Raw genomic sequence first — 17,021 nt, 5'->3', positions numbered from 1 at the left:
CGTAATATATTCTGGGGCCATATCATGGACAGCTTTAAAAACGTACAGAAACACCTTATACTAAATCCGATATTTAACCGGAAGCAAATGCAGCTTTTCCAAAACTGGAGTAATATGCTCCCTTTTCTTTGTACTAGTAAGGAGCCTCGCAGCTGCATTCTGGACCAATTGCAATTTTGAAATAAGAGATTGGCTCACTCCCAAATAAAGTGCATTACAGTAGTCCAAACGGGAGGAGATAAATGCATGAATCACTATCTCAAGGTCAGCAACAGACAAAAATTATTTCATTTTTGCAATGGTCCTCAACTGAAAGAAGCAACTTTTCACCACACATTTAATCTGATGATCAAACGTTAGAGCTGAGTCAAAAATTACTCCCAGATTTTTATTTGGGACTGCACATTTGTTGTCCATGTACTAACACATCATTTATGTCACAGTCAGCCTTATTTGGCCCAAAAATTATTACTTCAGATTTACTCTCATTTAGCTGTAGGCGATTTTGCTCTAACCAGCACTTCACCTCCTCAAGACATAATAACAAAGATGAATGAGAAGTTGATCCTCCAGATCTAATAGGCAAATAAATCTGAATATCATCAGCATAAAGATAAGACATACTGTGTTTTTAAAAAAGAAGGCCTAAAGGCAACAGAAATAGTGAAAACAGGGTGTAAACTGCAATTGTAGTGCAAACTGAAGCAAATTAAACAAAAACAACAGTGCAGAATACAGTATACATAGTATTGGTGTATAGGAATGTATATCAGGATGTATGAATAAAAAACATAGTGTAACAGTATAAGATTTGTGTAAACATATGAGAGGTATTTACAAATTAGTGCAAATATGCAGTATGGTGTGTGTGTGTGTACTATTGCACTTGTAGACCTGAGACATTGGTTTATTGTTCGATAATGCTTGGGAGCAGAAGGAGGGAAGGAGGAGGAGTTATGCATTTGACTGCCTGAGGGAAGAAACTGTTTTTTAATCTGTTAGTCCTCGTTTTGATTGTTCTGTATCTCTTCCCAGAGAGCAGAGGGGAAAACAGGTGATGTCCGGGGTGAGTCGGGTCCATTATGATACAACTGGCTTTCTTTCTAAGACGGCCAGTGTAAATGTCTTTGAGGGGAGGTAGTGTTGTGCCAATGATGCGCTCTGCCACCTTCACCACCCGCTGCAGGTCTTTTTTATTCTCTTCTGTGCAGCTGCTGAACCACACTGTGATGCAGTAGGTCAGAAGGCTCTCTATTGCTGACCGATAGAAATTGGTCAGCAGGCGATGAGGGAGGTGCGCCTGTTTCAGTTTCCTGAGGAAGTACAGTCTTTGCTGTGCCTTCCCCACCTGATGGGAGATGTGTGCGGACCAGGTGAGTTCAGCTGAGATGTGCACACCAAGGAACTTAAAGCTCTCTACCTTCTCGACCTTCTTACCCTGTATGCAGACTGCAGAGTGCTCAGTACGCCTTGATCTTCTGAAATCAATGATAAGTTCCTTGGTTTTGGATATGTTTAAGTCCAGATTATTGAGGGAACACCATTTTGTCAGATGCTGGACCTCCTCCTTGTAGACTGTTTCATTATTGTCTGTAATCAGTCCCACCATGGTGGTGTCATCAGCAAATTTGACAATGGTGTTGGTGGAATGGATGGGGGAGAAGTCGTGTGTGCGAGAAGAGGAGGGGGCTGAGGACACACCCCTGTGGTGTGCCAGTGTTCAGGATGAGAGTTGATGATGTGTGACCTCCCATCCTGACATTCTGAGGTCTGTTGCGCAGGAAGTCCAGTATCCATGTGCACAATGAACTGCCTAGGCCCAAGTTGCTCAGATTTTGAACGAGTTTGTGGGGGATGACTGTATTAAAAGCTGAACTGAAATCCACAAACAGCATTCTTACATAAGTGTTTCCATAATCCACGTGTGTAAGTGCAGTGTGGAGAGCTTTGATGACTGCATCTTCTGTCGATCTGTTTGCTCGGTAAGCAAACTGGTTTTGGTCGAGGTCGGCAGGGATGACAGTTTTGATGTGAGAGAGTATGAGTCTCTCAAAGCATTTCGTGATGACAGGGGTTAGAGCAACTGGACGATAGTCATTCAGGCAGTTTACTGTGGTTTTCTTTGGAACTGGGATGATCATCGCTGACTTGAGGCAGGTGGGGACAGCAGACTGTAATAGGTAGAGGTTGAAAATGGTAGTAAATACCTCTGCCAACTGGTCTGCACAGGCTTTCAAGATCCATCCAGTGACTCCATCTGGACCAGCTGCTTTCCTCGCGTTGACCCTGCAAATAGAGTGGATCTGACCTGATGCTGGTGTAGCTGTATCGTGTCTTCCTTTTCTGGTAGTGAAGGATGGCTGCTGACATCACTGTTCCGCTAGGCAAAGCGAGAAAAGAAAAGACTTAAATTTGTGTAACTGATGAAACAGTTTGTTGAAGATACACAAGCTGGATTGTAATCAATGGCGTTTCATAAAATGTAACAATGTTTTGTTTCTTTAGAGTTTTAAAAATATATATTAAGAACCTATTATTGAACTATTAACACTTTAAAAATGTAAACACATCATTGGACTTTTGCTATTTCTTCAAAAGTACTTAAAGAACCGTTAATGAGTAGAACCGGACTCTTTTCTTTTTTCTTTTTTTTTAAGATTCTCGTCCCTATTCCTGAGCGACGTCTGAAGGCTTTGGCATGGAGGAAAACCTGACGAGCAGTGTTGGGGGTAACGCATTACAAGTAACGCGAGTTACGTAATCAGATTACTTTTTCCAAGTAACTAGTAAAGTAACGCATTACTTTTTAATTTACAAGAGAATATATGAGTTACTTTTTCAAATAAGTAACGCAAGTTACTTTTTTTTTCAATTTATTGATTGACAGCTCTCCTGTCCCCATGTTGAGAGAAATCAGATGTTACTGTAGTTCTAAAATAAATATGAACATGCATTACTTCATCTCACTCACAAAAAAAACAAAAAAAAACACAGATTCAATATTCCTCAAAATGAATAAAAATAATGCAACTCAGAATATGACGCAAACCTGCAATAATTAAATGTTAAACAACACAAATATCCTTTATGTATTTAATCCCATTCTATTAACCAATGTCTTTGCTTCTGACCTTCGATGATCCAGTTCAACCATAATAAGCAAAAATTACTACACACTTGTGTGTTGAAAGTTCTTCTTCTGCATTCTACTGTACGGACGTAAATTTACTTTCCCTTCAGCCTGAGGCTTATTCATTTCACTTTTGGTGTGAAAAGGCTTTTATATTTGCCAAAAATATAACTTTTTTATTTTAAAAACAAACAAGCAAGCCCTGTCAAGATTTTTTAAAGTAACTCAAAAGTAACGTAACGCATTACTTTCCATAAAAAGTAACTAAGTACCGTAATTAGTTACTTTTTTATGGAGTAACGCAATATTGTAATGCATTACTTTTAAAAGTAACTTTCCCCAACACTGCTGACCAGCTCAAGGTAAAACCGCTGTGGGCGGTACAACGCGTCGTAATAAACATATGTTGCTGTCCCTTTAAATAATTTGAAACAAAGTCATGAGGTGGCGCGGGGATTATGGGAAGTGTAGTGAATAGTTTTCAGGGCAGCGCTTTCCTCTGCTAAGCGGGGCAGATGTGGAAGACTACAATCCCAGCGGCGCCGGGGTTGCTGTCTTGGCTCAGTTTCTGTCGACGTGGGAAAAGCGGCGCAAGAGCAAACAACACTCAATCTATGGGTGTATGCGCTTGAGATGATACGAGTGTCATGCGAGAGGACGCGTGTCTCTGAAAACAGATTCCAGCATGTGGCTCAAACCCGAAGAGGTGCTTCTCAAAAACGCGCTGAAATTATGGGTGACGGAAAAATCCAACGAGTACTTCGTGCTGCAGCGCAGACGCGGATACGGTGAGGACAGCGGCGGATTGACAGGTAACGTTACCGTGAGCGCGCGGATATCCGTGTTCAAGTGCTAGGCATGGGAAAAGCCTCTGATGCTTCAACTGATGCGTTAATATGTATCCAGCTGTCATCTCTTTTTCGGTGTTACACCTTAAAAAAAACACTTCAGTTGATTTCCCAAACTGTTGATTTTTAGTTTTAACCCCAAGTGCTTTTGCAACAGGTCAAGGGTTAATGCAGTCTTGCAGATTGGATGTTTTTGTAAGTTTGACTGTCAGTGGGCTGATGATGTGCTCTTCTGAGTGCTGACGTCACCACTGCGGTAAACTGGCCGTGTGCATAAAGGTAGGCTGCTTAAAAATGCAACATTCCTCCAGATATGATATATTTAGAAGCCGAAGCCTAAACGTGTTTAATGCGGAGACTATTCATGTAGGTCTGCTCCTTCTCTTTGACAGGAGTTGTTGCGTCACGCTGTGACGTCAGATTGTTTAGGTGAGGTGGAGCAGCGTGTTTACTGGTGTTTACTGGCAGATGCTTTCTCTCCAGTGTCACTCTGAAAGAAGGCCGCATTGATTGGTGATGCGACTTGGGAATATCTTGTCAGTAAAGGGCAGCATGATAACTGCAAGTTTGATGTCATTTTAAGCCAATTTAAACTCTATCTTTTAAAGATACATACATTTTTACTATTTGAACATGAAATGTTTTGAGAAATATAATTATAATGATGTACATTTGCATGAGAACTAGGGTTACACTTTATTTTAAGGTGTCCTTGTTCCGGTGTAATTATACATTTAAGTACTGAGTAATATTAATTAACTACATGTACTTACTATATTGTTAGGGTTAGGATTACTTGCATTTAATTATGCCTAATTTATTGTTATTACAATAGTAGGTACATGGAACATGTATAACATGGACACCTTAAAATAAAGTGGTACCTAACTCAGTATAATATCAGTAATTCCACTGTAAAAAAAAATATTTGCAAGTTACTAAAATTACTTCTAATAATTGTTTAATTTATTTGTAGCTTTCATTCAGAGATTCTTTTTATATATATATATGTGACCCTGGACCACAAAACCTTAAAGTCCTAAGTCGCACGCTATATTTGTAGCAATAGCCAACAATACATTGTGTGGGTCAACATTATCGATTTTTCTTTTATACCAAAAATCATTAGGGTATTAAGTAAAGATCATGTTCCATGAAGATATTTTGTAAAAAATTCAAACCTAATTTTTGATTAGTAATATGCATTGCTAAGAACGTCATTTCTCGGCCAAAACTTTAAATGCAATTTTCTCAATATTTAGATTTTTTTGCACCCTCAGATTTCAGATTTTCAAATCGTTGTATCTCGGCCAAATATTGTCCTATCATAACAAACCATACATCAATGGAAAGCTTATTTATTCCGCTTTCAGATAAATCAATACAATAGTACAAAAAAAGTACAATATACAAAATATACAATTGATCCACCATTACAAATTGACTGAGTATGGGAAAAATATGAGGATAGTTGTAAGTTTGTGGCAGGACCACAGCTATGTCATGGGAAGTGGTGCTCAATTTTAAATCCAATCCTGCAATTAAATGCAAATTGGAAGGATGGCTCTACATATTAGAGAGTTGAAAGCCAGCTGAGCTGCTGCGTTTTAATGCATTAGAGATTTATAGGCATTGGTCTGCTGGGAATTGTCTGCAGGGGTAGATGTTGGGTCACTGATGACAACAACTTATTAATAAACTGAACTGAGCTGGATAATGACTCTAGTTTTGCAACATCGACAGTGTTATTGAACTGAATTGAAAGTTTCAATTTGAAACAGTACTGGACTACATTAAGATGAATAATGACACTTATCTTCTAGAGCTGCTTTACAGCTGAAATTGAATTTGTTGGAGGAATTTTACAACATTAACACTGTTATTTTTCTGCTATTAATGTAAAGCTTTGAAACAATCTGTATTGTATAAATGGGACTTGACTTAATAAATAAAATAACAGTTTATATAAAAATAAATGATTAGTAATATGTGTCATAGCATCACAGATCGCCAGCACAGAAGAATTTATGGCCACAATTGTTGTTGAGCTGATTATAGGTTTTACTCTAATTAGTGACTATTTTTTTCTTTTGGAGTTCATCACCATGGAAACCTTTTCTTCATGGCTAAGGGCCATAATACACCAGCTTCTTCCTGAAGCAGTGCAGAGAGGACAGATTTTCAGTGACTAACATTAAATTCCCTGCTAACATCCTGATGTGCATCAGAGACATTGAAAGAAGTAAATCAAGTGCCAGTCAAACCTAATATTATTCTATATTGTTTTATCATAGTAACGTATAATGTTTTCATGTTTTTGGAGTCTCTTATGCACACATAGGCTGCATTTATTTCATCATAAAAACAGGAAAAACAGTAATATTGTGAAATACTATAACAATTTAAAATCAGCAGCCATTTCTCCAGTCTTCAGTGTCACATGATCCTTCAGATATTATTCTAATATGCTGATCTGATGCTCAAGAAACATGTCTTATTATGATCAGTGTTAAAAAAAAAGAAATAAATGAAAACGGCTGCTATTTGTATGAATGTAATGACTACTCCATAAATGTTTCATATTTTCTTGCTGTTGTCCTTTCATGTTTTCATATTCAGTTGTAACTCAGAGCGCAGATTTAAAGAAATATATATAAAGTTTTTGTAATGTTATGTTTATTATTTTATGTCATTGTTTTAGGCCTGCTGGTCGGAACTTTGGACACAGTTCTTGACTCCACAGCCAAAGTCGCCCCGTTTCGCATTTTACACCAGACGCCCGACTCTCAGGTGTACTGGAGCATTGCCTGTGGTGAGAGAGATGCTGCACACAGTGTTAATGTGTATGTGAAGGCTTAGACTCTCTTCATTTAGATCCTTATATAATGTGTGTGTGTGTGTGTGTGTGTGTGTGTGTGTGTGTGTGCAGGAGCATCTTTAGAGGAGATCTCACAGCACTGGGACTGGCTGCAGCAGAACATCATCAGAACTCTCTCTGTGTTTGATTCTGGTGAAGACATCACCAGTTTTGTCCAGGGAAAGATAAGGGTGGGAGGGATATTTGTCTCCAAAACACTTTAGAATGTTGTTTTTTCTTGTTTCTGTGTTTTGTGGTATTTTAGATGTAAGTCCCAGTCTTGCATTGTTGACTTCAGTGGCGGTATGTTGTGTTTGTGTAGGGTCTGATAGCAGAGGAGGGCACATCAGCTGCTGATGAGGAGGATCCCGAACGCTTCCGGGAGGCTGTGCTGCGCTTTGAACGTCTGTTCGGTTTGCCTCAGAGAGAGAAGCTTGTGACGTATTTCTCTTGCAGCTACTGGAAAGGACGAGTGCCAAACCAGGGCTGGATCTACCTCAGCACCAACTTCCTGTGTTTCTACTCCTATATGCTGGGAAATGAGGGTTAGAAACATGATCGCCTGTTTACACATAATACCACAAGCTGGCTATTTTATGATGGTTATGATGTCTGAACAATGCGTTTATTAGCAAAGGGGTTTTATAATTGTTTGGAACCAAGGCCCCACATATATTGTACTTGTGGCCCCCTGGGTGGTCCCTGGACCCCTGTTTGAAAACACCTACACTGCCTTTCAAAAGTTTGGGATCAGCAAGTTTTTTAATGTTTTTTTTTTTTCTTTTGCTCATCAAGGCCGCATTTATTTGTTCAAAAATACAGAAAAAAACAGTAATATTGTGAAAAATTATTGCAATTTCTAATATTGGTTTCCTATTTTAATATTAGTGCTGTCAAATGATTAATCGCGATTAATCGCATCCAAAATAAAAGTTTTTGTTTGCATGATTTATGCGTGTGTTCTGTGTATATTTATTATGTATATATAAATACACACACATACTGTATATATTCTGAAAATATTTACATGTCTTTATTTATATTCATGACATTTATATTACAAGTAAATACATTTAATATATAAAAACATATTTCTCTGAAATATATACATGCATGTGTGTGTTTTTATATATACATAATAAATATACACACAGTACACATACATATATTAAGTAAACAAAAACTTTTATTTTGGATGTTACAAATGTTAAAAAAGAACAAATATAATTTTTTTCTGACAATATACTGTAAGTCATTACACTCATTTGTTTTTATCCATTTAACACATCCTTGCTGAATAAAAGTATTAATTCCTTTACTGACCCCAAACTTTTGAATGGTAGTGTATATTGTAACACAAAATTTCTATTTTGAATAGACACTGTTCTTTTGAACTTTTTATTGATCAAAGTATCCTGAAAAAGAAGTATCACATGTCCCAAAAAATATTAAGCTGCACAACTGTTTCGAACATTGGTTATAAAGCAGCAATATAGAATAATTTCTGAAGGATCATGTGATACTGAAGACTGGAGCAATGGCTGCTGAAAATTCAGCTTTGATCACAGGAATAAATGTCAAAACTTTTGAATGGCAGTGTATATTAAGTTTGCATATCAGTCAATATTCATTATTTAGCAACTCGGACAACTCTTATTTTTTCCACGTGCAAAGAGGTTAACCAATTATAACAGAGGACATTCACATGTCAAAGTCCTAAAGAGATAGCTCACCCAAAAATGAAAATTCTGTCATCATTTACTCACCCTCATGTCATTCTAAATCTGTATGGTTTTATTTCTTCTGTGGATTATAAGAGATATGTGACCCTGGACCACAAAACCAGTCTTAAGTTGCACGGGTATATTTGTAGCAATAGCCAAAAATACATTGTATGGGTCAAAATTATAGATTTTTCTTTTCTCAATATTTAGATTTTTTTGCACCCTCAGATTCAAGATTTTCAAATAGTTGTATCTCGGTCAAATATTGTCGTATCCTAATAAACATCAATGGAAAGCTTATTTATTCAGCTTTCAGATAATGTATAAATCTCGATTTCGAAAAATTGACCGTTATGACTGGTTTTGTGGTCCAGGGTCACATATAACACCTTATGTGCTTCATATATAATGGTTTTGCCTTTGTAAGTGTTACAGTTGGCATCTGCCAAAATCTCATATTATTCATGGTTTGTGCATTTCTTGCTTAGTGAAACTGGTGTATCCCTGGGATGAGGTGAGCCGTCTGGAACGTACGTCGAGTGTGTTGTTGGCAGAGAGCATCCGTGTGTGTGTGCGTGGAGAGGATCATTTCTTCTCAATGCTCCTGAGGCTCCAGCAGACATACCTGATAATGCAGCAGCTGGCCGACTACGCCATTGTGCGCTTCTTCGACAAAGAAACATTTAATGCTGAACATCCACTTGCCAACCCTCTTCACATCACGCAGAGGTGCATTAGTTTTATTCCTCTGTTACCTATTTTTGTTTTACTGGACGATGTCTGACTCTACTGTAATCGTTGCAGGGCTCTGGAAATCCATGCACGGAATCAGTCATTTCGAGCATTTTTCCGGTTGCCGCAGGAGGAGAATCTTTGTGAAGTGCATGAGAGTTTCCTCTGGGTTCCATTCAGCCATGTCAATACGCTTGGAAAAATCTGTCTCTCTGAGAACTGTCTGTGCTTTGCAAGCCAAGATGGGTCTCAGTGCCATCTCATAATCCCTCTATGGGAGGTGCGTATGTTTTCTGCAAACTGCAAAGAATGTCATGGTGAAGACTGCCCTTGAGAAAAAGAAGCATGCGCAATATTATTGAATGTGCACTTGTACTTCAAATCGTAAATGTATATTTAAAAAAAACTATACTTGCAGATTATATAAATCAAATAAAAGGCCACCTAAGTGTACTTTAAAGAGGTGGTTCATTGCGATTTCATTTTTTTAACGTTAGTTAGTGTGTAATGTTGCTGTTTGAGCATAAGCAATATCTGCAAAGTTACAAAGCTGAAAGTTCAATGCAAACGGAGATAGTGTCTTTTAAAATTCTGGCAGTTTAATGCCTACAAAAACAGCTGGTAGGGACTACAACGAGTTACTTCCCGGGTTTGTGACGTCACAAACCCAGATAAACCCCGCCCTTGGGAAAAGGCAGCAAAGGGGGCGAGGCCATGCTGCGCTGCTTTAGAGGAGAGGAAGAGAAAACTAGAGGTGCACGTAAATATCTGTTTATATATGAATCACGATTCTGTCTTCTAACGATTCTAATGGTCAGCGCGTTTCTCAGAGAAGGGACAGAGTGGTGTGGAATAAAGGTAAATTGTGAAAAATAATGTTTTTTTTTTAAACGAAGCATTAACACATGTTAGACTGCACCCCATAAACACAATCAAGCCTAGAAAAAAAATAGTGAACCACCCCTTTAAAAAAAAGTACACTTTCATGACTATGTTTCTCAATACACTTTAGTACACTTTGTAATAATAAGGCAATAAAGGTATACTTTTGATTTATTGTTTTAAAAGCCTTTTGTTATGCTTTAAAGTAGTTAGTCATCTAATTTGTTTTCTTAAAGACTGATCATGACTTCTTAAAGTCCATTGCAAAAAGATAGATTGGTCTGCTAGTAACAAAATGATAGAGTGGTAACTGCTAGTTAGTCAAACTATTTCTTAAGACACAGTCTTAACATAGTGCCTATGTTTATGCAACTGGCCCCTGTGTTTAAGTTAAAGTTGAACTACTGTTTTATGTTGATGTTGAATAATCTTGTGTGAATTATACTTTCAACACCAAAGTGATTTCCATTAACAGAGGATAAAAATACATTTTGAAATATATTTTACCTACAGAATCTAAGCAATCAATCCAGACTAAAGTTCAGAGTATTCTTTTTTCACCCCTTTCGGCCATGGGCATATTCTCACAGTTCTGCCTTTAGACTTTTAGAGTTTTGGAGAGTTCATAAGTTTCTGCTGTTTTGTTATCACTGTGTTTGTATTTCACTAATGCCGATTTATGTGTGGTTTTGGCATTAATGTGTTCCTGTAGGTGTTTAGTGTGGAGCTGCCAGATCACGGTAGTCGTGCCCTGACTGTGTGTCTTCGTGGCAAGAGAGCTTTGCGTTTTTCTGAGGTTCGGGATTTTGAGCGACTTGCTGCCACCATCCGCAGAAAGTGTGGGACAGCAGGAAGCCCCCAGCACTACATCAGTAATCCGGTAATTCCTCTACGCTCTAGCATCCACTCTTAGAAATGATGTGTTTTAAGTATGCAAACACTTGTCATGATAATATATTTCATATCATTTAAAAATATCCTGCATTTCATGGTATGATTTTGTGGTAACTGTAAAAATGGCAGAGGAGAAACTAGATTGCATGTGTGTGTTTTTCTCTCTGAGGATGAGGAGGGTGTTATGGTGGGGCAAAGTCAAGCCGTCAGCACTGAAGCTCTTATGAACGTCTTTCATCCACATGATGCAGAAAACCTTGACCCCAAAATGGTACAAATAAGCTTATTGCAATATTGGTGCAATGTTAGTTTAGTAAAGATTATTAATGAAATCAAAACATGTGGTATACACTACCGTTTAAAGGTTGGTTGGTTGTCAGTAAGATTAAAATATTCATTCAGCAAGGACACATTAAATTGAGAGTAGCAGTGAGAGTAAATGCATTTGTGATGTTACATAGGATTGGCATTTCAAATAAATTCAGTTTTTTCTATACATCAAAGTATCCTGAAAAAAGTGTATTGTGTGAAGACTAGAGTAATGGCTGCTGAAACTTCAGCTCTGCCTTCACAGGAATAAATGACATTTTGAAAATATATTCAAATAGAAAACGGTTATTTTAACATTGTGATTGACAGCTGAAGGAGAGAATGAAGGAGCAGTCGTGGCAGATCCATTTTGCTGAATATGGCCGTGGAACTGGAATGTTTTGCACCAAAAAAACACGGGATCTCATTGTACGAGGAGTTCCAGAGACCCTCAGAGGAGAACTGTGGATGCTCTTCTCAGGTGTGTGTTGTTCTGGTTGTGTGTGGGTGTATATGTGCCACAGTTTTGTACATACATGTTTGCTTGTGTTATAGGTGCAGTACATGACATGACCTCTCACCCCGGATACTATGGACGGCTGTTGGAGGAGTGTATGGGCAGCAGCTCGCTTGCGTGTGATGAGATTGAGAGAGATCTGCATCGCTCACTCCCAGAACACCCAGCATTCCAGAGCGACACAGGAATCTCGGCTCTTCGCCGCGTCTTGACTGCCTACGCTCATCGCAATCCCAAAATCGGCTACTGCCAGGTGAAAACACACACGTAACATTTTCATCTATTCTAACACATGGTCTCAGCATCAAATTGCACAGTTCATAGAACATCTGATTCATCCTGTTCACAAATTTGTTAAAAAGCTTTCTCAAAACCATCATGTTGCACTCTGATTGAATGTCAACACAATTTCAAGCTGCCCAGGTTTGTGTTGGTGTATGAGGTTCATGGCGTAAAATCTTGGATAAATTCTCACTTAGCAAGTGTTTACATGTCAATCAGATGATCCTAGCATGTCTAAAGGCCCTTTGTTTAGGCCTGATTTTGTTTAAAATGATGTTCTTTGCTTAAAGAATAATGGGGCCTTAAGTGACTGGTTGTAGCTTCAAAGTGAATCAGACTTTATGTTGGTGTACAATATGTGTGTATTCAACATCCCACTCATGCACAACCTACAGTATTATCTGCAAGACTAGGATAAACACAATTATTCATTACACACATTGCACATTGCATCAATATTTGATATTAAATATTTAATAAAACAAGGAAAATGAAAACCAGCTGAATCTATGGTAATAAAGAACATAAATAGAACTCATTTCAAAATATTTCTGTGTGCAAAACAGAAAGGACATGAAATTTGAATAATTTTTTGGTAATCAAAACTTGGTGTATGCAAAGTATAAGAAGCATGGGAAATATGCAAAGTGAAGTATTCAAGGAATATGGTGAATGGAAGCCAAATTATTTTTGTTTATATTCAATTTGCATATACAGCAATATCACAAACTCTAAAAAAGGGACTAAAAAAATCTGTCATTTTAAATGCAAATTTGTGTTTTTCACTTTATTCACTAAAAACTCTACTTCCACTCATTCTAATAATAATTTAGTTTTCATGTATTATAACTGTATCATATTGTTTTGTCGGTCTGTCCAGGCGATGAATATCCTGACGTCTGTGTTGCTGCTGTATGCTAAAGAAGAAGAGGCTTTCTGGCTGCTGGTCGCTGTGTGTGAACGAATGCTCCCAGACTACTTCAACCGTAGAATTATTGGTATGTGTGTGTGTATGTGTGGTTATACACATCTCATACCCGGGAGGTGATTGACTCATCTTAATAAACTTGCAGGCTGCCATTATAACACAATGCCAATGGTGTCGTAATTGGATTATAATTACTGAGCTTTGTTAAGGTGCTCCACAATTTTTTTTCATGTTAAGTACTTCCTCCTATTCTGTCTGTGATTAGTTGTGTCATTCTGTTTGTTGCTGCAGTGGCAGTTTACTGAACCTATTTGTTTTTGAATACAGTATTATTCATGTCTCAGTGTGTGTTTTCCAGGAGCCCTGGTGGACCAGGCTGTGTTCGAGGAACTTATCCGTGAGCATCTAACCCAGCTGACCGAACACATGACGGACCTGTCATTCTTCTCATCAGTGTCGTTGTCATGGTTCCTGACTCTCTTCATCAGCGTACTGCCAATAGAGAGCGCTGTGAATGTTGTCGACTGCTTCTTTTATGATGGTATCAAAGCCATCCTGCAGCTTGGCCTTGCTGTCCTTGACTACAATATGGACAATCTGCTTTGTTGCCATGATGACGCAGAAGCTGTCACAGTCCTCAACAGGTGATTGGAACGTTGTCCTCTTAACATGGCCAAAGCATGATTGTAGCAAGCTGTGTTGTCATTATGTTATGTGCAATATAAAATTAAAAGGGGGATTTTTAAACAGAAAAGGTGTCACAAAAATGTATTTATATTATATTATATTAATTATATTATATTATATTATATTATATTATATTATGTTATGTTATGTTATGTTATATTATATTATTGAAAGGGACATTTTTCCATGCTGTGTGACTCATGCAACAAAGATCAGGAATGATCGGACTCAGTCAAGAGTGTCTTTGGGTGACAAGCTGCTGTTTAATTGTAAACAGCATCAACAAGATTATTTTTAGTTTACAAACTTAACCTGTATTTAAATCAGATTTTATCCTTCAGGTTTTTTGACAGTGTCACAAATAAAGACAGTCCCCTGCCAGCTACAGTACAGCAGGCATCTGCAACAGCCAATGACAAATCAATACAAAAGGTTGACATCAGCGATCTCATCAAAGAGGCATATGAGGTAAAGCTACACACTTTAATATACTGTAGTGAACATTAAAATCTGTTTTCTTTTTGATGTCTTTAGCTCTGGTTTTGTCAGAACATGTAGTAAACGCAGAATTTGTATTCTTTTTAAGGTAGTGAATTTATAACAAACACTCTGTAAAAGTGACTAATAAAATGAATCTGATGTATTTGTTAAGGCTTTGGTAATTTGCACCTGTACTCGTGGTGACAGATTTTATAGGAATGTAAAATCTGAATGTGCAATGAAAAGGTGTACATTTTTCAGCACTTTCAAACTGGTCAGTTGCATGGAATGATGAAAACCCCCCTCTGACAGGAGTTCTGTGGTCAGCTAACCGAAGGGTCTAAAATAGACGGTTGCTCAGACTAATGAAACTTTTTTTTTATTTCAGAAATATGGAGACATTCGAACAGAGGAAGTGGAAAACATGCGGAAGAGGAACAAGCTGTATGTCATTCAAACACTAGAAGACACAACAAAACAAAATGTAGTAAGTACAAAAGCCATGCTGTATACTCCTTAATTTCATAATATAATATAATATAATATAATGATAAACTAAGCATTAAAAAAAAGAAGAAGATTCTGCATATGCGTTTGTAGGTTTTAGATTTTGATGCTGATTATCAAATTCATAATGGAGAAAAAAGAAACATACAAAATAGAAGCAGCATTCATGCCTCATGCATAGAGTTATGCATGATGCATTAAATTCATCAAAAGAGTCAGTAAAGACATTTAAAAATGTTACAAAAGATTTCTGTTTCAAATAAAAGCTGTTCTTTGATTTCTGAATAAAATATTGTCAAATATTTTGAATTGTAACAGTATTTCACAATATTAATGTTTTACTGTATTTGTGATCAAATAAATGCAGCCTCGGTGAGTATAAGAGACTTCTTTCAAAAACATTGAAAACTCTTATCGACCCAGAACCTTTGAATGGTAGTGTAATTCGCATAATTTTTTCTTTACACATTGTTTGCACATAAAGATTATAGTCCATTGTAAGATGTTTAATTGTCTGTCATTTTTGTGTCTTATTGCTGCAGCTGCGTGTTGTTGCTCAAGATGTGAAATTCAGTGCTGCTCAGCTGGATGAGCTCTACATGCTTTTTAAGGTGAGTTGCGCTAACAAATTTGTGCACTTCCATGCCTGAAGGCCTCAAAATGCTGCTGCAACCACACAAACTGTTAAAGCTTGTGTCTTTTGACTGTTTGTGTGTTATAGAAGCAGCACTTTGTGAGCTGTTACTGGTCAGTATGTAGTCCTGCCCTGCAGAACCATGACCCCAGCCTGCCATATCTGGACCAGTATCAGCTAGATCAGTCCCAGTTTAGTAGCCTGTTTAACCTCCTGCAGCCGTGGACCACACACACGCATGTGCGCTCACTGGCACGATCAGCCTTCCGGCTTCTGGACGAGAATGGAGACGGACTTGTGAACTTCAAAGAATTCATGTGCAGTCTGGGTAAGAGGAGCCTGCCCTGAACTAAATTGACTGCCCTTTGACCTTTCACCTCAGTACATAGCAGCTTTCCTTAAACCTGCCAGATTCATTCAAGAGTGTGTGTGTGTGTGTCTGTGTGTGTGTCTGTGTGTGTGTCTGTGTGTGTGTGTATTGCAGATATCCTATACAACAGATCTTTCACAGAAAAACTAAAATTTCTCTTCAAACTGCACCTTCAACCAGGTAAATTAATTGTATGACATCTGCCACTGTGTAATAATAAAAGCTTAGTGTGAACATAAGATATGGTTATGCATGCATATGATTAATCTTTATATTGTATATCTATACACCAAGATGTTCATGTCTTTTTTCTTCAGTCGAAAAGGTTTTTGAGGAAAACATTCCAGGACTTTTCTCCATATAATGGACTTCAATGGTAGCCAACAAGTTGAAGGTCCAAATAGCAGTTTCAATGCAGCTTCAAAGGGCTCTACACGATCCCAGCCGAGGAATAGGGGTCTTAATTAGTGAAACGAAAAAATATATATACGTTTTAACCACAAATGCTCATCGTGCACTAGCTCTGCGATGTGCGTCTGCGACTTCACGCATTACGTAATCTTGTTGGAAAAGTCATGCGTGGTTAATTCTTCATCTTTGTACTCTGATTCAGAAAGGTAGGGTAGGGCGAAAAGCTCCATCTCATTTTCTCCTCCAACTTCAAAATCATCCGATATCATTGTTTTACCTTTTTTTTGTAAAGGGCGTTTGACTATCTTTGCACATTCGCTTTGTAAACACTGGGTTGGTACTTCAGCCTATGTCACGTGTGTGACCTTTCCAACGCGACTGCGTAATACGTGAGGTCAAGCTAGTGCAAGATGAGCATTTGTGGTTAAAAAGTATATAGATTTTTATTTTTTTTAGAAAATGACTGATTGTTTTGCTAGATAAGACCCTTATTCCTCTGCTGGGATCAGGACCTTTGAAGCTGCATTGAAACTGCAGTTTGGACCTACAGACTGTTGGGTCCCTTTAACGTCCACTATATGGAGAAAAATTCTGAAATGTTTCCCTCAAAAACCTTGATTTCATTTCGACTGAAGAAAGACATGAACATCTTGAGTACATTAATGGATGAATGGGGGAGAGTACATTATAAGGAATTTTTTTTATTCTGGAAGTGAACTAACCCTTTATGCAGTCTATTTAGCTCAATAACTCTTAAAGGGGTCATATGATGCGATTTCAATTTTTCCTTTCTCTTTGGAGTGTTACAAGCTCTTGGTGCATAAAGAAG

The 17,021-nt window shown here is 37.8% G+C and overlaps 1 protein-coding gene across 4 annotated transcripts in view; it reads left to right on the top strand.

Annotated features, from left to right (window-relative positions):
- The first annotated feature begins 3,607 nt into the window (after positions 1-3,607).
- Positions 3,608-17,021, top strand: part of tbc1d8b (TBC1 domain family member 8B) — a 19,710-nt gene continuing 6,296 nt past the window's right edge. For 3 of the 4 annotated variants that reach the window (XR_001634151.1, XM_016485072.1, XM_016485071.1), the window contains exons 1-17: positions 3,608-3,942; positions 6,680-6,790; positions 6,908-7,026; positions 7,158-7,380; positions 9,048-9,288; positions 9,364-9,571; positions 10,886-11,053; positions 11,237-11,338; positions 11,707-11,857; positions 11,932-12,146; positions 13,056-13,173; positions 13,462-13,747; positions 14,132-14,258; positions 14,659-14,757; positions 15,320-15,388; positions 15,499-15,739; positions 15,896-15,961. Coding sequence is in view for 3 of the 4 variants with exons in the window: in XM_016485072.1 (XP_016340558.1) it covers positions 3,816-3,942; positions 6,680-6,790; positions 6,908-7,026; positions 7,158-7,380; positions 9,048-9,288; positions 9,364-9,571; positions 10,886-11,053; positions 11,237-11,338; positions 11,707-11,857; positions 11,932-12,146; positions 13,056-13,173; positions 13,462-13,747; positions 14,132-14,258; positions 14,659-14,757; positions 15,320-15,388; positions 15,499-15,739; positions 15,896-15,961 (2,671 nt within the window). In the remaining variant the exon portion in view is untranslated. The remainder of the gene's footprint in view (positions 3,943-6,679; positions 6,791-6,907; positions 7,027-7,157; positions 7,381-9,047; positions 9,289-9,363; positions 9,572-10,885; positions 11,054-11,236; positions 11,339-11,706; positions 11,858-11,931; positions 12,147-13,055; positions 13,174-13,461; positions 13,748-14,131; positions 14,259-14,658; positions 14,758-15,319; positions 15,389-15,498; positions 15,740-15,895; positions 15,962-17,021) is intronic. The other variant, XM_016485073.1, reaches the window with a different exon arrangement.

Source organism: Sinocyclocheilus anshuiensis, unplaced genomic scaffold (genome assembly GCF_001515605.1).
Source record: "Sinocyclocheilus anshuiensis isolate Anshui unplaced genomic scaffold, SAMN03320099.WGS_v1.1 scaffold281, whole genome shotgun sequence".
Taxonomy (NCBI): Eukaryota; Metazoa; Chordata; class Actinopteri; order Cypriniformes; family Cyprinidae; genus Sinocyclocheilus; species Sinocyclocheilus anshuiensis.
Note: the sequence above shows the minus strand (reverse complement) of the source record. Positions and strands in the feature narration are given on the sequence as shown.